This window comes from Podarcis cretensis (genome assembly GCF_951804945.1).
Source record: "Podarcis cretensis genome assembly, chromosome: 2".
In the NCBI taxonomy this organism is placed as follows: Eukaryota; Metazoa; Chordata; class Lepidosauria; order Squamata; family Lacertidae; genus Podarcis; species Podarcis cretensis.
The window spans coordinates 34,835,292-34,857,702 of NC_137171.1; the positions used below are offsets into that span (position 1 = coordinate 34,835,292).

The 22,411-nt window shown below is 46.3% G+C and overlaps 1 protein-coding gene across 8 annotated transcripts in view; it reads left to right on the top strand.

Annotated features, from left to right (window-relative positions):
- Nucleotides 1–21,331, top strand: part of TMEM94 (transmembrane protein 94) — a 69,258-nt gene extending 47,927 nt beyond the window's left edge. For 6 of the 8 annotated variants that reach the window (XM_079965887.1, XM_079965890.1, XM_079965888.1 and 3 more), the window contains 16 exons: nucleotides 412–514; nucleotides 1,619–1,836; nucleotides 3,747–3,928; nucleotides 4,106–4,244; nucleotides 4,984–5,099; nucleotides 7,106–7,205; nucleotides 7,313–7,421; nucleotides 9,227–9,416; nucleotides 9,742–9,819; nucleotides 10,620–10,705; nucleotides 11,559–11,640; nucleotides 14,155–14,315; nucleotides 15,206–15,300; nucleotides 15,778–15,871; nucleotides 16,371–16,541; nucleotides 18,223–21,331. In XM_079965887.1, coding sequence (XP_079822013.1) covers nucleotides 412–514; nucleotides 1,619–1,836; nucleotides 3,747–3,928; nucleotides 4,106–4,244; nucleotides 4,984–5,099; nucleotides 7,106–7,205; nucleotides 7,313–7,421; nucleotides 9,227–9,416; nucleotides 9,742–9,819; nucleotides 10,620–10,705; nucleotides 11,559–11,640; nucleotides 14,155–14,315; nucleotides 15,206–15,300; nucleotides 15,778–15,871; nucleotides 16,371–16,541; nucleotides 18,223–18,295 — 1,997 coding nt within the window. In that variant the 3' untranslated portion in view covers nucleotides 18,296–21,331. The remainder of the gene's footprint in view (nucleotides 1–411; nucleotides 515–1,618; nucleotides 1,837–3,746; nucleotides 3,929–4,105; nucleotides 4,245–4,983; nucleotides 5,100–7,105; nucleotides 7,206–7,312; nucleotides 7,422–9,226; nucleotides 9,417–9,741; nucleotides 9,820–10,619; nucleotides 10,706–11,558; nucleotides 11,641–14,154; nucleotides 14,316–15,205; nucleotides 15,301–15,777; nucleotides 15,872–16,370; nucleotides 16,542–18,222) is intronic. The other 2 variants (XM_079965885.1, XM_079965884.1) reach the window with 2 other exon arrangements.
- Nucleotides 21,332–22,411: the final 1,080 nt, after the last annotated feature.

The window sequence follows — 22,411 nt, forward strand, 5'->3', positions numbered from 1 at the left end:
AAATGGGGGAGAAGTCTTCTTCTTGATCCAAAAGGTGTCCCAGATAACACAGAATAATTGCACTTCCAGCAATAGACTTGCAGCATCTTCCGTCTTTCCTCCCTCCCCATCCTGGCCACTTGTCACATTGATGGGCATGTTGCTAGTACTTGTATAACACTTAGCAAATGGTTTTCGCTCCTCTCCTGGCTCCTGGCAGTTGATCTTCTGCTTTAGCGGTAAATTTTATGATAGACAGAAAAGTTTCTTCTAGCGCCTACTTAAAATGTGTTTAATCACCATTTGTCACATTATCAAATGTACCCAGGGAGCCTGTGGGCGATGTAGAGTGTTAGAAATCTTCACAATAAACCAGCCTGTCAGCAAGCAATTTTTAGAGTTGAGACACAGGTCCACGTTTTTCTCTCTCAGGCACCGAGCAGATGCTTTCCCATGGGACTGCTGACGTCATCCTGGAGGCCTGCACAGACTTCTGGGACGGTTCGGATATTTATCCGCTGTCTGGCTCTGACAGGTAGGCAACCTTATCTGCACAAGTCACCAGCTTCAAAAAACAAACTGCTGGCAAGATTTATGTTTGGGTCACCTGCGATGTTTGCTTTCTCCAAAGGTTGCTTATGGCTGTGTGCAAGTCATAGTTATGGGGCTCTGTTTGCAGAGATCTTCCTGCAGAGGAAGGTTTAGGCAGTCCACAGATGATGCCTTTTCAGAAATCACGGAGCATTGTAGAGCTGTCATTGGCCCTGATACGCACTTGCACTCTTGGTGCCTCTATCAGTTTGCGTCAAGTGGGTTTTTCAGATTTTTGTAATGCTTCATGCTCCCCCTTGTTAAGCCCAAAGAAGCCTGCAAGAGCATGACAAGTGCTGCTGCAATACAGGTGTGTTTTGGGATGAGCTATGTAGTGGCCAGAGCAAGTAAACCAAGGTTCTTTCCCCACCAATTTCTGGAACAATTTAAAATGCTTTGTGATTATGTACACACACACACACACACTTACATCACACATAGAATGCACATCAGTGCAGATTTTGTGTGTGTGTGTGTGTGCATGTACATCATTTTACAATTTATTTTAAAGAAGGAAAGAGAGAGAAGTGCAAACCATTCAGGTGTTGTAAAGAACTTATAAAGTTTAGCCAAAAGACTAAATGCAAGGTTACATAATCAATATCAGGTACAGGAACAACTAAGTGTCTGTGAAGATTTATATGTGTATATATACACACATACATATATACACATATAGAATGTATATCTATGCAGGAGTGTGCATTGCAAGCGTACACACACAACTGTCACAGATGTGAATGAATTTTGAATATTGGTCGTGGGGAAACAAGTGCTGACCCATGAGAAATGTGGAAGGGGTTGATGCACAAGGGCTGTGAACCATTAGTATCAAAGGAAAGATGCTTCAAAATACTCGATAAGGAATGAACAGAAGCCGCTTCCTTGCCTCCTCCCAGCTCCAGTAGATTCTGCCCCTGAAAAGCATGAGTCTGGGCAGTAGTTTTACTAGCCAGGCATGTGTTGCGTGCAGACGTTGAGACTATTTTGTGCGTAACGTATCTCTGGGGGGCTTTGTCATTCTCTCTCTCTCTCTCTTTGCTCTCAGGAAGAAAGTGTTGGATTTCTACCAGCGTGCCTGTCTTTCGGGCTATTGCTCCGCCTTCTCTTACAAGCCCATGCACTGCGCCTTGTCCTCCCAGCTCAATGGGAAGTGCATAGAGCTAGTGCAGGTCCCCGGGCAGAGTGCCATCTTCACGTCCTGTGATCTCCCTGGGACGACGCCCATCAAGCAGAGCAGCCGGAGGAACAGCTGGAGCTCTGATGGTAGGTGCCTTGCCTCTGTTGCAGATCCTTCCATGCATGCATCTGGGACGGTGCTCCGCCAGCTTTGGTTTGTTGCTGGTTTATTTTATCTCAGGACACTCTTTAAGTGACTCCAAGATGGACACCTGGGATACCACAAGGTTATGGAAAAATGACCTTAGGAGAGAAGTTTGAGGGCTGTATCCAACTCCGTGTGAGATGAGTTCCACTCTTGCAGTGGGATTTCCCCCTTCCTCTCCACTCCCCTGATCTGCTCTTGAGTGTCCCCCAACCCTCTGGAGCACATCTGAGGATGCAACAGGGGCTGCAGGGGAAGGGGAAGTTCCATTGCATAAGTAGACGTCTGCTGTGCATGTGGCACAGCAGCTCTGGACGTAACCCATAGGATTTAAAAACCCAGTTGTTGGGTGTAGATGCTTTGAATCAAACAATTCAAATGTGTTTTGCACAATGATGTGATGTGGAAAGTAAATCTGGTGAGACCCTTGCGCCATCACAGTGCCTTCCATGTGGCGATCACCAAGAAAATGAAAAGAAAAATATCTTGTAAATGGAGAACCTCTGCTAAATAATTTACTTTTGAGCAAGCAAATGAAAAAGGGCGAATCTTAATGGTGTTGACTATTATTAATCCAGTCTTTTTGGAAATTTTCTTTTGGAGGTTAACTGTTTGAAAGATTACTTTCTATGTTTTCTATGTTTTAACGGTGATCCTAGTATGGAAAGCTCCATGACTGCATAAACACCTCATTGGCCTTGATCTCCACATCACATCAGGAATTCTATGTTTCCTCATTATTCAAGGTCTCAACCTTGTCCCCATCTGACCTGCCAATTGCGGAAGAATCCTGCTTGTCTAAATTTTGACACATTATATTCGGGTAGGCTGCCTTGTCATCAGAAAAGAGGGCTCATTTGATCCAGCTTCTTCGGATTGCCTTCTTTTCTTGCTGCTTATTAGTTTCAGCCAGGCAAGCTCCTCTGAGTGTCCTTGAGCAGATCAGTAAGGACGAATTCAGATGCCCCGCCTGTCTATTTGACTGACCACAGGCCGAATCTTCCAGCCTTGACTTGCTTATTCTCACTTAATATTGGTGCTTGTTGAGAAGAGGTGATGGTTAGCCTTCCCAATCCTACCTCTACCTTTCACCAAATGGCATAAAAATGGGAATTAAGAACATGGTGACATTCCTGTGTGCATTCTGTTACTAGCTTTTAATGCTGTGCTATAGGTAACAGACCTCCTCTGTTCCTCAACTTGCCTCTTGTTTCCCATCATTTATTGTCCTCTTGCATGGACAATAATTATTTGAGGGATGGGTGGGGTGGGGTACACTAACATACCTGATTTAGAAATAAATAAAAATGTTAGGCAACATGTGAATCTGTTCTTAGTCAACCCTACATTTGCAGTGGAGGCTGACCTGCCCTGTTTCACAGGGAGCTGCATAGCTTTCAATAGATGGGAAGTATCAGCACAAAGACTAAAGGTTGACTCTGGGGAGAGAATCTTAAGTCTGACATAGGTAAAGATAAAGGGACCCCTGACCATTAGGTCCAGTCGCGGACGACTCTGGAGTTGCGGCGCTCATCTCGCTTTACTAGCTAACAGAACCAGTGGTCAGGGATGATGGGAATTGTAGTCCCAAACATCTGGAGGGCCGGAGTTTGCCTATACCTGTTCTATGACATGGCTATATTAAGTAGAACACGCCCTTTGTATAGCTTTTACTGCTACCGCTTAGAAGTGATGGGCAACTTTTTGTTTTCTCTCCCCCGGCGTTCTCGGTGTGTCTTTCTCTTTTATGGGTATGTCTCTGTTCTCCTGGGCCTACTCCTCCTCTGTGTCTCTATATATTTGGCATCTCGGCCTGCCTCCACACACTTGCCTTTTCTTCACATGCCCAAAGAAGGGATTGGGGAAGCGATGGAGAAGGAGGACTGCATCCAGGCTCTGAGCGGCCAGATCTTCATGGGAATGGTCTCGTCCCAGTATCAGGCCCGATCAGATGTCGTCCGCCTCATTGAGGGACTTGTCAATGCCTGCATTCGTTTTGTCTACTTCTCCCTGGAAGATGAGCTCAAGAGCAAGGTAGGCTTTCCCTTGGCTTACTCTACCACTTCTCAGCGTTCCTGCAGCGGCCATGTCAAAGGCACAGCCACCCCACTCATCCTAGGGCTGGTTCAGATTGCAAGATTATTCCTGGGTTTTTATATATATCTATGTTTCTCCCACTTTGGCTGCAACCATAGTGCCTTTCCTCCACAGGTGTTTGCTGAGAAGATGGGTCTGGAGACCGGCTGGAATTGCCACATATCCCTGACACCCAATGGAGATGTGCCTGGTTCCGAAATCCCTCCTTCCAGCCCCAGCCATGCAGGCTCCTTGCGTGATGATCTACAGCAGGGTGAGCAAATTGCCCTAAGGGGAATGGTGGCTGCAGTGCAAGTGTCTGTTCAAAGCAAATCCATCTGACGATTGAACCAAACCCATGAGATTTACAGTCAGCAAGACAGGCACTATTACTAAAGCCAGGCCAAACTTTAGAATAGCTGTTCTATGGGACAGTCCCACTTCCTTAATTTCTCAAAGCCTTAAAGCCAGGGGCACCAAGGCTTTACAAATAATGTCATATACAGTACAAGCATTCAGCTGGTGAAATTCTCCCCATCTGGATGGGGAAAGCTTTGCCTGTTGAATTCCATGTTCTCAAAGGCAGAGGTACCTTTCTTGGAAACATTAAGACAAGCCTAGTTATATGCAGAAGCTGTGCCCCTTCTGTCCAATTTGATACCTGAGGTTTTTGCTGCAGCCCATCACATCTGTTTAGTTTTTTGTCACTGCTGGGATATGGTTGTCCTGATTTTCAGCCTTTCCACGTAGTACATTCTTTTTGCGGTCTTTTCCGGCACAGGAGGAAGGAGGCAGGCGCTTTAAAACTCAGCAAAGTTCTGAACTGATACTGACAGCTCTGGTTAGATGAGTCATTTTCAAAACACCTCTTATTTTAGGAGAACCCAGAAAATCCAAGCTTGCTTTTCCAGGCTGTCACAAAGCCACATGAGGGGCGGGGGTGTGCCTTGTGTCGGCGTTTTGGTGTGAGCCTTCCAAGCCGTAACACTGCTTTCTTTCTCTGCCCTTGCCAGTTTCCCGAGAAGATGCAGAGGGGCTTCTGCTGATGGAGGAGGAAGGACACTCCGACCTCATTAGCTTTCAGCCAACCGACAGTGACATCCCCAGCTTCCTGGAGGATTGCAATAGGGTGAGACTGACAGCAGGACATCCTTACTTAGGAACCCAAAGCGTTTGACTGTATCTCCCAGCAATGAACTTGATGGCCGTTGTTGCTTCTCTAAACCTCTTGAGAGGCCGTTTACAGCTTAATCATATCCATGTCTACTCAGAAGTCTGTTCCATTTAGGTCACTTACTTTCAGATGAGTGTGTATAGGATTGCACCCTAACAGTCCGCTTCCTTAAGTAATCCTTAATTGATTAAGCCTATATAACAGGAGGCAGCAACTTTTTTTGTTTAAGGATGCAGAGGTAGCTGCTGTGGTGAGGGCATCCTTGCAGCTTACCAGGAGAGGGCTGGGGAGGAGGGCAAAGGTGAGGTTGGAGTTAGGGTGGATGCATTAGTGGGAGCACTGCCAGTGCGTCCACACAATCTCACCTTTCCTGCTGCCCCAGCCCTGTCTCAGGTAAGCTGAGGTGCTGCTGGTGTTGAGAGGGTGGTTCTGTGGCTCTGCCCTGCAGCACTGCCCACTGCTGGAAGAATGCAAGCAGGACGAGTTAAGCTAGTGAATTTATAGGGGTACACTAAACTTGAGCAAGCGAGCTGGGGTCACACACTGTGGGGAGTGTTTCAAAATTGACATGGTCTGTGATGTGCTGGCACATGTTATTCTTTAGCAGATCACCAAACAATGGGGGGGGGGGGGGATACAACACTGGGGGAAATACCACAACATTGAAAACAATGCTTGCTTTCAAAGTATTTCCCCCCCCCCCTAAATTGCTGCCATCTTCCTTAAAGCGAAATGAAAGATAATGCAACTTAAACTTTGTAGGATAAAAGTTATTGATTAGGAGATAAAATGGGCTTTTGGATCCATTGCTGATGCTTCAGAAGAAGGGAAAATGATAGTTTAAGTACCATGAACTGACATGCCAGAAGAATAGAGGTGGGGTGGATTATTGGAGAGAGAAGTAATACTATCATCTGTGAAGGCCAGGATGCTACTTTGAAGTGTCTAGTTTCTTTACTTCAAACTGATCTCTTTCATTCATCTTAGGAATGCTCATGGAAAGGGTTACATTTAATATGCTTCAATTCTCAGTGGGATTTGAACCTCTCATCCACCTAGTTTGCAAATCTCTCTTTCTCTCTTACTGGTGGTGTGTCATCCTAAACTAGAGGCCTTCAATAAGTATTTAGCGTTGAGTGACCCACAGTAACTTTTTTCTGCCCAATCATTTATACATTTACCCATAAATTATTGGCTGCCTTCATTTCCCCTCATAAATCATGTTTAGGGCTGCAGACTTTGCACTCTGAAGATTACTTTCTATAACGGATGGCTAGTCTATGTAATTTACACAAGGAAAAACCTTTCTCTTTCTGATCTGTGTGAGCAGAGAAGTTCTTAATCTGTTGTAATTTGTATTATACACTGTAATATTTGGTGGTAACTAACAGATTTTTAAAAGAAGAATTGTGCTCTTAATCTGGTTTTGCTCTCCCGCTGTCTGCACATTCACTATTGAAATTTCACTTACCTACCCAAGCCTCGCTATACGCTTCACAGATTTGCTTATCCAAAGAGCTGGCTTCCTTCCTTTTTTGTGCTTTGCTGGTTGGTGGCCGCCATTTTGTCTCTCTTTTGCTGATTGGCTGCAGCCATTTCAGGGGGAAACCACGGAGAAATGGGTGATTTCCTGGGAACGCGTTGTGTTCGTAAGGTGAGACTTGTGTGTAGTTATGCTACTGGCTGTGTAACATCTGGGAAGGGCAGAGTGTAGCTTGTTTGGGCAGATTAAGAGCAAGTCAGTGAATGATGGCAATGAAAATCTTTCTGGCAAATGTCAGTTTGCACTTCCTCCTAACATAGCCCAATTTATCCGGCAATGAACAGGGGTTAGAGCAATCTCATTGCTCTGCCTTATCACTCCAGCTGTGGGGAATCTGATTCATCCTGAGCTTGTTGTTAGCCTTCACCCTCGTCAACCGTCTCCTTGGCTTGTTTAATTGCCGCTTCTTTCACTCCAGGCCAAACTGCCACGTGGGATCCACCAGGTGAGGCCCCACCTGCAGAATATTGACAACGTGCCTTTGCTTGTTCCTCTGTTTACAGATTGCACCCCAGAAAGTAAGTGGAGCTCAGGCTAGTGGATTCTTTATCGCTGAGATGGGGAGATCTGGGTGAAAACTAAGAGGGTGTGAACACACTTAACTCCTTTCCTGGTTCTCTTGCAGCTATGTGTGAGATGATTAAGATCATGCAGGAATACGGGGAGGTCACTTGCTGCCTCGGCAGCTCTGCCAACTTGCGCAACAACTGCCTTTTCCTTCAGAGCGACATCAGGTAAGATCAGGGGTCAGCAGACTTTTACAGCAGGGGGCCGGTCCATTGTCCCTCAGACCTTGTGGGGGGCCAGACTATATATTGAAAAAATAATAATGAATGAATACCTATGCCCCACAAAAAACCCAGAGATGCATTTTAAATAAAAGCACACATTCTACTCATGTGAAAGCATGCTGATTCCCAGACCATCCGTGGGCCGGATTTAGAAGGTGATTGGGCCGGATCCAGCCCCCGGGCCTTAGTTTGCCTACCCATGGGTCAGATGCACCCAGACTCTGGGTTTCTGGCTTTGAGAAGCTCAGTCTGTCCTCATTCATACCACTCCTTCATCCTGATTCCATTTCTGTGTTGACTTTCTTTATTTTCTTCCGTTGCATCCCCATACAGAGTCCCAGGGAGACCTGAAAAGCACTCCTCTTTTTCTTTCCTTGGGTAGAAAACTACCGCTATCTGATACCTCCCGGCAATACCTTTAGCAGACCAATGTGGAGGAAATACCTTTTGTGCCACATCAGGGCTTTTGACAAAACTGCTTAGAACAAATCCCACACTGAGCCCGGTGTTGTCTGAAATAGTTGCATAAGGAACATCTGTTCCAACGGCAACCTTTGCCACAGAGTTGCTGGGAAAGGATGTTCTGCCTACTACCATTTTGCAAAACACATGGCTCAGTGTTGGACTTGGTGCCATCGTTTGAATCTCTGATGTGGCATATGAGAATCTTCCTCCGTACTGGTGGCTCTTGGTCTCCTAAAAAGGAATGGGGATTACAATCCCACTCTCCTTGACTACTGGCCCCGCTGTCTGGAGTTGGGACCACAACTATCTGGAAGGCCAGTTTCCTCACCCCGTCCTCAAAGGTATAAAATCTTCTGCTCTTCTGGCAAAGCAGGAATGGGAGAGAAGCAGAGAGGAAAGCAGGTCAAAGCAGGTGCTGCAATCAATTTAGATAAAGGCAAAAGAGACCATTTTGAGCCCTCAAGCTGTTATTGCTTTATTCATCCATCAAGCTCGTTCTGTTAAAAGCACCTTCTGAAAATCAAAGGGTTTTAAATGAATGATGCAGAGTTTGTTTGAAGAAATAGAGATGCATAATTTTGTGGGAATTATTTTGGTGGCAGGGAGGCTGGATGCTTGGCCCAGGCTCACCCTCCACTCCCAAAATCAAAGAAGGCTTATCATTCAGAGATGCTCTTGCCGCTCCTTCGGCTCTCACTATTCTGTCTTGCTCTTCCTCCTGTACTTGGTGAAGTGCAAAATTTCACACGCTGGGCCAAGTATCCTCAAAGTTGCTTTTTAAACAAGAGAGTTTTATAAAAGCAGGTTTCATTTACCATGGCTTTTATGCTGATCTATTTTTTTCTTGGTTTTTGCTGATTTTATTTGATTATGTGACGTGTGCTATATATTATCTGTAAGCTGCCTCAAATTAATTTTGGAAAGGTGGGGTATACATTTACCAGATAAAGTAATAAAAGGATCAGGCTACAATGCTCCTTACTGCTGACTGAGTGGACCCCTATTTTCCTAGTGGTTCTTTTGTTATGATCAGAGTTCTTTATTCAGTCCAATCTGTTCTGATTTCCTGTCTCGGGACATTTCCCTGCAGAGCTGGTGGCCTTGCTGTGGATGGTCCGAAAGTAATCTGTAGCCCACTAGCTCACTTTTTAAAAAGCATCAATATTGTTGGACACCTCCGTATTTTAGATCAGTTTTGTAACCCCGAGGTGTTTGGCTGGGTGCACCTGGCTTATTACTCCCCAGTATGTTTTCCTCTAACCTGTGTAGTATTGTCTGTGCAGCATAGCCCTGGATCCTCTTTACCCTTCTCGCTGCTCTTGGGAGACGTTTGGGTACGCCACCAGCACTAACATGACCCGTATCTCCGATGAGCTCACACCTCTCCAGCTGTCTGGCCAGCTGAACAGCCTATCGTGCTCCCTGACTATTTATCCGGAAGAAACCATTGGGCTCATCAGACTTATAGAACAGGTAAGCCCCCTTTCTTTTGAGCTGGTAGTAACACAGTTGTGACAATCTCCATCATTTAAACACGATGGTAACATTTTAGCATCTGTTTGGGCTTCCAGACTTAATAAAATAACTGTTCCATCCTTATTTTTCTTCTTGATGCAGAGAAGCTATTTGGCAGGACAGAACGTTCCAGCCTGTTTTCTTTCCTTTTAAAAGAAAACCTAATTGAAGCTTTCAGTTTTCATCCATATTTTAAAAAGTGGATCTGTTTACTGCACTCATCCTTGACAATCTATTTACTCATACCTTGCATACTATCCATTTTATATATGCTTTCTTTTAGGCCCGGCATGCAACTTACGGTATTCGCAAATGCTTCCTTTTCCTCCTCCAGTGTCAGCTGACTCTGGTCATAATCCAGGTGAGTTATTCTGAATGGCATCAGGAAGCAGAAAGGACTGATTGTCTTGCAAGTCATCTAAGAGGAGGAGAGACCCAAAGGAAGCTGCTTAAGTTGGATATTTGCTAGCAGTATTCACTATCCTTGTGTCATGGAAGGCTGCCCTGATTCTAGCTGAGGTCCAAAGCGTACAGTGGAGCATCTTGTAATGGTAAATGTATGGTCCCCAAATTCTTCATTTGGAATAGTATATGCGTGGAAGGCAAAGTGTACTAGCTTTTCTAATTTTGTTCTGGTTTTCAAAATAAAGGGTTTTTTTTTGAGAGTGTTTCTTCTCCAAGTACTTAGCAGAGGCTAGCCACACACAGTTCTTCACCTCCCAAAACAGAACTTCCTATCATGTCTTCAGCTACAAGGCCTGGAGGAGTTATGTTAAAATAAGCAGAATGTTTCATTTAAAAAAAAAAATGAAAATAAAAAGCAGTACAGTGCTGCCCAGGCAATGGAATCCTGTGCACCGCATTCTGTGTCTGGCAGCAACTGCTGGCTCCTTAATCGGTTGGTTTTTGCATTTATATACTTCCTTGTTGCCATGGCACCCAAGGTGGTGTGCTAAAATGAACAAATATGCAAAATTGTTGAACAAACGAGTTCTTTCACGGACCCTCTGGGATCCAATGGCATGAGCTCCCTGCTCTGGACTCCCTCTCCTTCTTAGTCGCCATCTTGTTTTTACAAGATGGGTGTGATGACTTGCTGGTGGGTGCCGGTCGGTCTTCTGATCCTTCCGCTGATGGTGCCTTTTGCTGTCTTTTGCTTAGTTCCTTTCTTGCCTGGGGCAGCTGCCCCCCATTCTCAGTACCACCGACATCTTGTGGCTTTCCTGCTTCTGCTACCCGTTGCTAAGGTGAGTAAGGTTTCTCGCTGTGTTTCACAAGCATGCTCTACTTTGGGGATGCTCGCAGGAGTTCCACTTCTTTCCTAAGATAAAATGGGGCCACACGGGGGGCGGGCACCTGGTTTTCATGTTCTGGCCACCACGTTGGAGACCATGTGGAGTCCATAATGCCTATATGGATCAGCCTTCATGGTGTGGAGAGTTGACTATGCTAGCGCTGTTCGTCTCTGCTAGTGCTGGCCTGTAGATTCTCTCTCTGCAAAAAAGATGTGCTGAGTTGCTTTTGTCCATTACGGCCCACAGATAATGTTGGATTCAGCTATCATTGGATTCAGCCAGCATGTCCAATGGTCAGGAATGTTGGAAGTTAACAGCAGCTTCTGGAGGGCCACAGGTTTCCCCTATCCCCGCTGCAAGGCTTAAATCTGCCTTTCTTTTCACTAGTTGAGCAGGAACTGTGTTGGCCTCTGACTTCTGCTGTCTTTTGGATATGGAGACAATAAATAAGCGAGTGAGAGGAGGCCTGTTGTGACCTGGTTAACTGTGAACTGGCTTAAAGTGACTTGACAGTACAGGAAGAAACTGTGAAAAGGGCCTCCCTATTAGCTGACAACAACAACAACAACAACAACAACAACAACAACAACAACAATAACAATAATAACATTTATTATTTATACCCTGCCCATCTGGCTGGGTTTCCCCAGCTACTCTGGGCGGCTCCCAAACGAGTATTAAAAACACAATACAGCATTAAACACAATACAGCATTATGGGGGTTTCATGTGCGTAGTCTCAGCAGGTTCCGTTGTGGTTTTGCTCTGATATCTAGGCTAATTCTAGTTTTGTTTCCTCTTCCAAGTGTGTCCCTCCTGGGCAAGCCCCCTCACAGTTCCATCATGTCCATGGCAACTGGGAAGAACCTGACCTCCATTCCTAAAAAGGTAAGAAAAGGTTACGATTGGATAGGCATTCACTAGGGTCCGCGTGTGGCAACGTCAGAAGGTGTGAAAGTAATGTTCTTACCAGCTGCCGACACATGACACCCCAGTGATTGCAATGCCGCAGATCTTGCTAGCAATTAGCTTAGCTAAATGTTTAGCATGCTGGAGTCTGGCCTCTACATCAGGGGCCTTCCTGCTGCTCAAGGCAAGAAAGTTGGCTCAGTCTCCTGCTGGCGAATTCTTGCTTCCGTTGCCGCTAGAGGGAACTGGGGCTTACAGCATAGGGAGAGCCGTGCTGGATCCGGCCAAAGGCTCGCCCTGTCTAGCATCTTGGCAAACAGATGACTTTGGGAAGCCCACTAGCAGGATCTGAGCTCAACACAGCATTCTGCCCCCCCCCCCCCCCCCCCGTGATTCCCAGTCCATTGGAATTCAGACACATGCTGCTTCCTGCAACAGCATTTCTGGTGTGAGAGAACAGGTCCTGATTTTCAATCTCCCTCGCTCACTCGCACTCTTACTTGCTGTTGAAGTAAGAACAAACCTATTTGGTTCAAGGCAGAGCCATGTCTCATGCCTGGGTAAGAGCTTCCTTCCTCACATCTCCTGAGGTTGGTTATCCCTGTTGCTTTACAGAGAGAAGGTGGGTTTCAAAGGAACGTGCCTTTGAGAGAAGTGGGCCAGTAGGTGGGAGAAGGGGAGCATAATATGGAGCATACAGGTTCCTCATTGGTTTAATGTTTCTGTTGTGAACCATAGGCTGAAACAAGATGTTATGGGGTGGGGGAATATTTAGTTGCTACTGAACAAAGTCAGGGAGTCCCTTTTAGAATGATCCATTCCTGGACATTGTTCAGAATGTTTTCTGATGGCTCTGGACAAATTCTCTTCTGGCACTATGTTTGGTTGTCTTGATATACTGGTTCATCTATGAAACTTGGGAGATGACCAGCTTGATTGATGCCATCCCTCCCAAGCATCTCCTCCCATCTAGTAGAGACTGTCTTGGCTCTGCCTGGCTCTGCCCACCCCCTTAATTGTTAGCAGGATGTGTGTGTGTGCCTGCGAGGCATGCTTGTGTGGCTGTAGTATATTTGTGTGTGTGTGGTATGCAGGTGGCACTGTGAGTTAAACCACAGAGCCTAGGACTTGCCGATCAGAAGGTCGCGGTTCGAATCCCCGCGACGGGGTGAGCTCCCATTGCTCGGTCCCTGCTCCTGCCAACCTAGCAGTTCGAAAGCACGTCAAAGTGCAAGTAGATAAATAGGTACCGCTCCAGCGGGAAGGTAAACGGCGTTTCTGTGCACTGCTCTGGTTCGCCAGAAGCGGCTTAGTCATGCTGGCCACATGACGCCGGCTCCCTCGGCCAATAAAGCGAGATGAGCACTGCAACCCCAGAGGCAGTCACGACTGGACCTAATGGTCAGGGGTCCCTTTACCTTATGGTGCCCATCAAGGTTACTCAGCTTTCCAAATGTGCCCACAGGTCCCAGAAGGTCAGCAACCCTCAGCTCCAGGTTTCCCTGAATGAAACTGATTATTTGGATCCAGTCTTGGGCTGGCCCAAGATGTTTTGATGCTATAGGCAGAATGCCCTGACCCCCTCCCCACACATCTAGGCCCCCTCTCTTGTCCCTGCTTCTGCCCCCTCACTGCTGCCAGCCCCATCACCTCAACTGTACCTGTGATTATGTCTGCACTACCACCGTGGCACAGCAGTGGTGGTGAGGGCACAGCGGCAGCAGTGAAGGCAACAGGGCTGACCCCAGTGGGGTCAGACTCGCCACCTGAAGCAAATGGCTTCACCTCGCCTAATGCAGGGGCCTCTCCTGTTTTACCATCCTAGCCCCTAACATACACTGGAAGCATCTCTGATGATTCTTCCTGGATCTCTCAGTAGCAGGAGCCCCTTGCAGGGAGAGGGCCAGGCCAGGGTACCATCCTTTGGTGCCTCCACTTGTTCCTGGGAGGTTAATAATAATAATAATAATAATAATAATAATAATAATTACAATTACAGTATTATTATTATTTCTACCCCACCCATCTGGCTGGGTTTCCCCAGCCACTCTGGGCGGCTTTCAACAGAACATTAAAAACAAAATAAAACTTCAAACGTTAAAAACTTCTCTAAACCCTAAACAGGGCACCAATGAGTGGTGCATGACTTTTTCTGCCCTGGAGTTGTTGGGTTTGTTTTCAATGATGATGATGATTCATCTCCAGACTTCCTCTTTCTCTTGTCATATACCCATATTCCACATTTGGTTATATTTATAATGCAACAGTCCCTGTAGTCCTGCAAAATGGTAGAAGTTCCTTGGGAGGGAGGTGGGTTGAAGAGTTGCGCCAACAGCAGCCACACATCCCAGTGACCATCTAGTTTGGGCCTGAGGAGCAGCCCTGGAGGAGGGTGCTCACCCAATCCTCTTCCGCAAGACTGTAGCTGGTAAGCCTGAGGCCTGGCCTCCCATTCTTGTAAGTCACTCCGGCCTTCCCGTCAATGTCTTGCAGACCCAGCAATACTTCCTGTTCTGCTTCCTGCTGAAATTCAGCCTCACCATCTGCACCTGCTTGGTTTGCTTTGGCTACATGCTGCAGGATTACTGTGCGAACTTCAACTCCTCTGCCTTCAATGTGAATGTCACGGGCTGCTCCTCCATCATGCTGCACAGGTTAGCGGGCGCTCGGGGTCCAGCTATCCACTGAAGTTCCCAAATGCAGTGGTGTCCACCCAGAGGAAATGTGTGTTGGGATGGTTTTAGCACAGCTTCTTTTAAGGTTTCGTTTGTGGGTGGCACAGTTTGGATTATGTAGACTATGTTGTTTATAGAATCATAGAGTTGGAAGGGTCATCTATTCCAACCCCCTACAATGCAGGAATCTCAACTAAAGCATTCATGACAGATTGTTGTTTCTAGTAGCTTTTCCAAAGATGGGTCTAGAAGAGTGGAAAGTCATGGAATACAGGCTTGTGTTACGTTGCCCGTACTCTCAGGTTTCCCTACGCTGATAAGGACTAGAAACTTAGTTTCTTCTTAAAAAAACTAAGGCTATGTTTTACACACACACACACACACACACACACACACACACACACTCTTTCTTTATAAATAAATTCAAGAAGGGTAACAAAGAAATTAAACAAAGCAATATAAAGTAATTAAAACGGCAAAGCCGAAAAGAAAACAGCAATGGAATTATTAAGAAGTCTTAAAACACCAACTCTGTGTTTTATTAATCACCCCATAAATCACCACCTCAAGGTGATTTAAAAACAGTTTAAAATGCAAAAGCAACAAATACAGCTGTGGAAAGCCTGTGTGGTGGGGGAACAATTCGGTGGTAACAATTCAACGATTTAAGATAACTCCAGATAGCTTTTGAAAGGCCACTTTTGGCTTGGGAATCCAGTGGAAGAGGTTGCATTGTGTGACTAACAGAGCCTGCGGGATTTCAGGACTAGCTCACAAGTCCCTCTGAAATCCAGTTTTTTCAAATGGAGTTTGTTGATGCCTTGAACCGTGATCCACCTCACGTGATGCCCCTATGTTTGCTTTTTCAGTAGTGCAGAAAGCTCCCCCGATTGGTTTGGAAAATTTTCCAGCATCCTTCTCCTGGCCCAGAAGTTCACTGCTGGGATGATTGTCTTACATACTGGTAAGAGATTTCCATTCCTCCTTGCTTGCTGTACTGAAGGAGGGTGTGCTTCCAGCTTGCCATGGCATGCATGCAGCAGGGATTGGGAGCTTTATCGATGTCCCAGCTGAAGGCAGATGTAAAACCAAACATCTTGGACTCTCTGGCCAGTTTGAGCAATTGGCTTAGTCTTCCCCAACCCTTGGCTGTTTAACTGCATAAAAACAGGCAGGAAGATTTCAGATGGGGCGCTAGATAATTGTGTGGAGAGCGTGTGGAGTCAGGGGCTGCCAGTCAATGGTGGACTATCCTGGGTTTTGGAAACATCACTGGGCTGCTTTCTTCTTCTTTTTTTGCTGAAAGCCCAGCAAGGTTACCTTGTGATTGGCTTTGGATGATGAGCTTCAAAAACCACCACACACTCGGGGATTTGTGCCCTCTGTATCTGTGGCAAGTCCACACATTATAAAAAACCAACCTGTTGGTATTTCTTCACAGTGTTTATCTCTGTCACCCACGTCCATCGTACCAAACCACTGTGGAAGAAAAGCCCCTTCACTAACTTCTGGTGGACTCTGACAGTTGTCATTGTGTGAGTATCCTTTTCTGATTCATCTAAGTGACTCTCTTTCCCCCTGTCTATATCTCAAATTATTCCATCTTCTGCTGTCTACTCTTCTCTTGAAGCATCAGTCTTTTTTCTTCTTCTGTGTGCATTTCTGCAGTGCTATGTTTTTCTGGCTCTTGACATCCAATTCTTCCTTCCCATAGCCTCGGATATCATCACGTCCCTCTCTCTGGCTTGGCTGTTATGCCATGAGACTGTCATCACCCCACTCCAAACTTCTAAAATGTTCCTCCAGGAAAAGCGACCTCTTTTGGAGATGCTGCCCACTTGGGTATGCCTGTCCCCATGATGCTGTGTTTTCTGTGGAGGCTGTTCACTACCTTAGGAGATCCTTTCCCCATTGGCAGGTTGTACTCTGGTTGCTGGTGGAAGAGGATGCAGAGTGGAGGAGAGAGCCCTGGGACAGAAGGCTGGACGTGCCCCTTCTATGTTTTTCCAAGTCTTGCTTTGTTTTTAATGGCAGGCTGCTGGGCCAAGTCATCCAGACCCTTCTGGACCTGAAGCTCTGGGTGAACCTCGAGTCTCCAGTGACCTACAAAATGGATGACATTCCCATGGCCTCCTGGCTGTTGGGTTTGCTCTCTCTTATCCTTGTTGTGATCATCAATGAGACTGTCAAACTCCATGAAATCAGGTAAGGGAGCCTCACCATGAGCTCTTGCTTAGCACTCTCCATAAGAAGCTCCCAAAGTTCTCCTAGCGCTTTGCATGACATGGTCTTGATAATCCTTGCAACAACTTTGTAAGGCTGGCCTGCCAGCCAATATTATCTCCATATTACAGATGGAGCGTAGTGGGCTGAAGAGAAGGGAGGGAGAGGCATGACTAAGGCCAGCTCGCAAGTTCATGGCCAAGGTTAGATATGAACCAGAACTGCCCAGCTGACAAATATCTCAAGTGCCCTATGCTGTACCAGCTGTTGGGTGCTTTTAGGCCATTGTGGCATTTTGAAGTTGATGTGAGAACCACTCCTGCTCCCCAAGAAGGAATGATACGCAAGAGAACCCCATACTTGCATCTCCTCCAAGGTGCTATCTATGATCGCACCACACCTGCAGGGTAATAATAGGCCAGTGAAAGATGAATGCAGCCATGCTGTTTGCTGTGTGAGTGGGTCATGTTGAAGCATCTCTTAGCTACATCCTCTAGGTTGGAAGACTGCCGCTACGGACAAGACAGACCTTGCTGGGTCAAATCACAAGGTCACCCTAGTCCAGCAATGCCATTTTCAACACAGCGAACCAAGTGACTCTGCAAACCCACAATCAAGGTGTGGGGGAACGTCGCTCTGTGGGTTTGCTGCCCTCCCTTTCTCCATTTATTTTAATATCCAAAGGCCCTGATGAAACCCCTTCACCTTCAGGGCCCCTCTGCCAATGGGAGCTGAGCAAGTCATAGATGACATCCTGTTCCACAGCTGAGTTAACTGTTCCTGTGCTGTGCAGCAAACTTCCTGGTATCTAAATTAGGGTTCCTGAAAGGATAAAATCGCTACCTGATATCTCTCTGACCCGTTCCCTTGAGATGCTGTTGTCTTGGCAACAAGGAAATGCGCATTGAACTGCCTGTTTTTCTGGCTGCCTCCCAAAATGGTTTTGGGCCACTATAAAATGTCAGTAGCTGGGTCAAGCAAGGGCGGGATACTCACAGTAGCCATCCCCTCTGGTTTGTCTTTAGCATTTGCCCATGGGAGATTCCCTCTCATCACAGAGGCGCTGTTCTTAACCGTTGTAGGCAATGGCTGCATGCTGCCCCACTGCTCTCCTTGGAAGCATGAGAGTCTTTTAATTAGCAGGACATTTATTTAAGGGGGAGGAGAGAGCGAGCGAGCGAGAGAGAGCTGTTTTACAGCTGTCATCACATCGGCACCCAAACTGGGTAAAAAAAGCATTCTGCAACCTGACTTACCTGATTAAAATCTTACAAAGAAAGAAGCAGGTTGGTTCATTTTGTAGATCTCTTGTTTCCCGTGCTGTGTTGCAAATGAGGCTGGCAGCTAGAAGAAACATTTTAAGGCATTTTTTAAATGAAGGTGGGAAGGAGAGAACAGGCCTAAGTTTCTTATTCTGCAGCCATAAGTGTCTCCTCCCCCCATAAATGCTTTGGCTGCAGCCCCATTGAGATTGAGCCCCTTTGAAATTGGTGGGATCTACTCCTAAGTTAAAAGTATGTGTAGTTGCATTGCAGGGGGTTGAACTAGATGACCCTTGTGGTCCCAACTCTAAAATTCTTTGATTCCATGATTCATTCTCTCTCTCTCTCTCTCTCTCTCTCTCTCTCTCTCTCTCTCTCTCTCTCTCTCTCATTCTTCCCAGGGTTCGAGTACGTTACCAGAAGAGGCAGAAGCTGCAGTTTGAAACCAAGCTGGGCATGAATTCCCCATTTTAATCCCCACAAGTAGGACGTGCCCTGGAAGGCCTGGGGGTTGCATGTTCCCTTCTCACACAACCTTGCCACCTTGCTGAGAGAGGAAAGGGAAAAAGCACCCAGCCTCATGTGTGAATCCCTCTGGTCAGTGTGGATCAGAAGAGGCCAATCCCTAAGAGCAGGGAGAGCTACATCCTGAGCGCTGGTGAAGATTCAGTGCCTGGCATGAAAGCGTTGGTGGGACATGGACTGCTGCTATTCCTTCTTTAAAATTTATTTTTACACCTCCTTCCCTTGGAGCTCCTTGGGATCCAGCAGATTGACACCTTGGATCGAAGAGCAAGGAATTCTCATTTGACACTCCCCCCCCCCCCCCACTGTTCATAATTTGACTAGGTTATTTCTCTTTGTCCTTCTTGGCCCACCCTTGACTTCCCTGTCAATCTCATCTGTTCATTTGTTGCGATGCTGTTTGCCCCAGGGCATTCTGGGTATAAGCGCTGCACCCACCCAGGAGGGAATAGGAGCAGCTGGCCTGCTAGCTGGCCCTGCAGAAGTACACACACACACACACACACACACACACACACACACACACACACACCCCAGCTGCAGTCCCTATGACCCACAGAACAGCCCTTCACCTGGAGGCTGCCCTCTTGGGGAAGATGAAGCAGAGGGGCAGGATGCCAGGGAGGTTTGCTGCTATGAGTGCAAAGGCAGCCCTTCTCCAGTTAAATACCTCTGGGATGTAAAGTATGTAATAACAGAGTTAATAGGATAGACCCTTCGCCACCGTCATGAGAGCATCCTTTTAGGGATGGGATATTGTGGATATACCTAAACCCTGGCCACGTTCCATAAGGAGGCTGTCTTTTAGTGCTTAATACTGAAAGGGCTGGGTTTGTGTGTTTTTCTTGTACACCCACTCACTGTTTGATAAACCTTGTGAGTGACCGAGGTCTGAGAGGTCATGTGGTTTTCTGTGCTTGTATGGGCATGGAAAACAAAGGCATGTGGGCCAGATCTGAGTCTGGACTGATGGATTGCTTGATCTTTCACTTTTTCTTCATTGAAAGAGTGCTGCGTCTACAAATCCCCTCTTGGCTGCTTTGAATGGAGGATGGCAGATGAGGCTGGGCATAGTTCCTCTCTCATATCCATGGGCTAGACTTGGGATCTTGGTTGCATTTTGTGCTTGCCCCACTGTTTAAGTTGGAGACATATAGCATACTATCCCATGGTCTGTTTCCCTAAATATAGGGAATTAAGTCTGGGTGGATTCACCATGCAGTGCTGGGAATCTGCATCGTCCTCAATCCACCCTCTCTCTTGCCTGCCAATTTTAGCCGTGGTGGATAAACTCAGGCTGTTGCTTTTGGCGGGAAGAAATCAGAACTACCTCTGTTGGCCAACCTCTGCTCTATTTATGGACAACACCAGGGACAGCTGCCTTCTCTGCAAGACCAATCACTTAGATAACAGGACATATGTTGTTTAGGAGTAGGTATTTTGGGCTACTGTGGACGGGCTGTTGAGTATTCAGGGCTCCATGGAGGATCTGCTCTACCTGGAAGGGTTTTGGCCAAGGCAATCCAATTAACCTCGTCCTAGAGTTGTTTAAAAGCACTGACCCACCCTAGCATGGTAGTTAGAAAACTTGCCAAGCCTTCTTAAGGAAACAAGGGCAAATTAACCTTTTGGCAGGAGGGATACTTTTATCCTTCCACAGCAGACAAAACGACATTTTACTTTGTTAGATTAGAAAAGAAAAAAATCATAGGTTTAGGCCTGGCTGGAGGTAGTGGTGATGGAAGGAGAAAAGTGATACCTGGAGGATTTTAAGAAGCAGGTAGTACAGCCTTCCCCAACCTGGTGCCCTCCAGATGTTTTGGGTGACAACTCCCATTAGCTGCAGACAATTTGGCCATGCTGGCTTGGGCTGGTAGAAGACACATTCCAAAACAGCTGGAGGGCATCAAACTGGAAAAGGTCAGTGTGGTTAAGGTCAGAGGATGTTCCTTTAAGCCCCCCTGCACATGGCAAAGTTCTCAAAAGCTGTGGCATGTATGCTGACTCCAGCTGGCTGTGACTGGGAAATCGGCCAATATCCTATGTTTATATTTTAAAAAGAGGCTATTGTTTAGAAACTGTTAAAAACACGTTCTCCCTCCCATTTTCATCATTGCTGTTCCCACGTAGCTCAAGGTTTTCTGCCTTCTCACTTGGTGTGATGGTGTATTGTCCTGCTCCCCAAGGGCAAAGAGCTTTGGGGAATGGGCTGCGTTTCACCTCGGTACTAACCAGCAACAGTCCTCTCCTAGTGTCAGAATTGGCACTGGCTTCAGTGGGTCAGGATTTGCACCCCAAGCTTGAGGCCAGCGGTGCTTGGCATGTGCCAGTTTTGGGTCTCTGGTCCCAGGCTAAGTTGTGGGTGGTTTGTGCAGATTTTGTATTTGGAAACTGGACTGTTTTGGTTTGGGTGAGGGACACGGGTAGCTGCTGCCTTTGTCCTCCCCTCATTCTGAACCAATTGGGAGTCCTCAACGCCTAAAAGCTGTTTGCCGCAATATTTTTTCCTTAAGTGATTTTAAAGCTTTACACCTGATAAACTGTCTCGGGCAGTTTCCCTGCTAGACAAGGCACTTTCTGTAGACTTTTGTCTGTGGTGGTTGATCACGCTGAAAAAGATTCCCCTCCCTGCACTTCATGCACTCTTCCCCCTCCTCAATTGTACTCCACTGGAGTCAGATAATGAGCCTTTTCAATGGCTTTCTCTTGAAAGTCCACGTTGCCTTGGTGCCTCCCCCTCGCCCCCGGCCACCCCCCTCTTCCTCCTCGTCCAGCCAAGGCTTCAGAAAGGTGTGAGGCGTATGGCTTTAGGAAGGAGTTTCACCCATCCAACTGTTTTTAAATGGTGTATATTTTATATTTAAACTTTTCTGGGGATGTATGTAAAAAAATAATAGATTTGTATGAAAACTTGTAAATTGTACAAAAAGGAACAAAGAGCACCTGATATGAATGGCAATAAATGATTGTCTTTGATACAGTAAATTTCTGAGAGGATTGGCATTGTGCTTTGTAATGTATGCTATCTCAGGAATCCTTATAACAGTCTTGTAAAGTAGACCAGAATTCATACAGATTGATGGGCAGGGGGCAGCTTGTCTAAGGCCACCTATTGACTTCATCACTGTGGTGAGATTTGAATCAGATACTACTTGGCTTATCTCTTCCACACTGGCTGTAATCCTATGCAAACTTAGCTGGGAGTAACTCCTATTGAACTCAGTGGGGCCTACTTCTGGGCAGACATGTATAGGTTTCCGCTGCCAACTGCTAAGCTATGCTGTCTCTTATCTCCATGATTTTGTGACTGCTGGAAAATATCGGCCAACTGGTTTGAGTTCGTGTGACATCTTTGTTCTTTGGTAAAATCAGTCCAAGCCCCCAGCGTTTTCTTGATCAAATACTGCTTCCTCCTTCTAGCTGACAAGAAGTTACATGCTGAGATGGAGAGATAGACGAGGCAAAATGGGTTCGAGCAATCAATAGACTTTGCTAATGGAAGCGATGGAGGTTCTAGTACTGTGTCTAATATTATGTCTTTGCCAGCCGCAGACATTGGTCTGGTTCGCACATTAAACCATAGCTAAGAGCAAACAAAGCTTTAACGTGAGCATGCAGTGTGCTGCTGCAAAGGTCATGAGAGTGTTCCTGTTGTGCTGTGGACATCCAAACCCAGGGTTGTGGTTTGTTTCTCTACCCAAGCAAAGTATGAACAGTAATCAGGGTTTGTTCCTGGCTTGCTGCTCATGATTTGGTTGGGAAAACAAAACCATGAGCTCAGGTTCAGAGAATCACAACAAGCCACGCTTTGGCTTGTTTCATCTGCTGTGCCGCAGGAACAGAGTGAGACCTTTGCAGTGTGCAGTAGCAAATTGCACATTCACATTAAACCCTCATTTATTAATCTTAATTTGTTTTGTATGATATGCAGGCTGGACCTGTTATGGCTGATTCTCACTTTAAGCATTGTGTACATACATCTTAGCTGATATGAAGGGTACTTTTATCTTTCTTTAAAATACCGGAAAGTAGGCACCCAGTTTTTTCCTTATGGCTCCTCTTGAA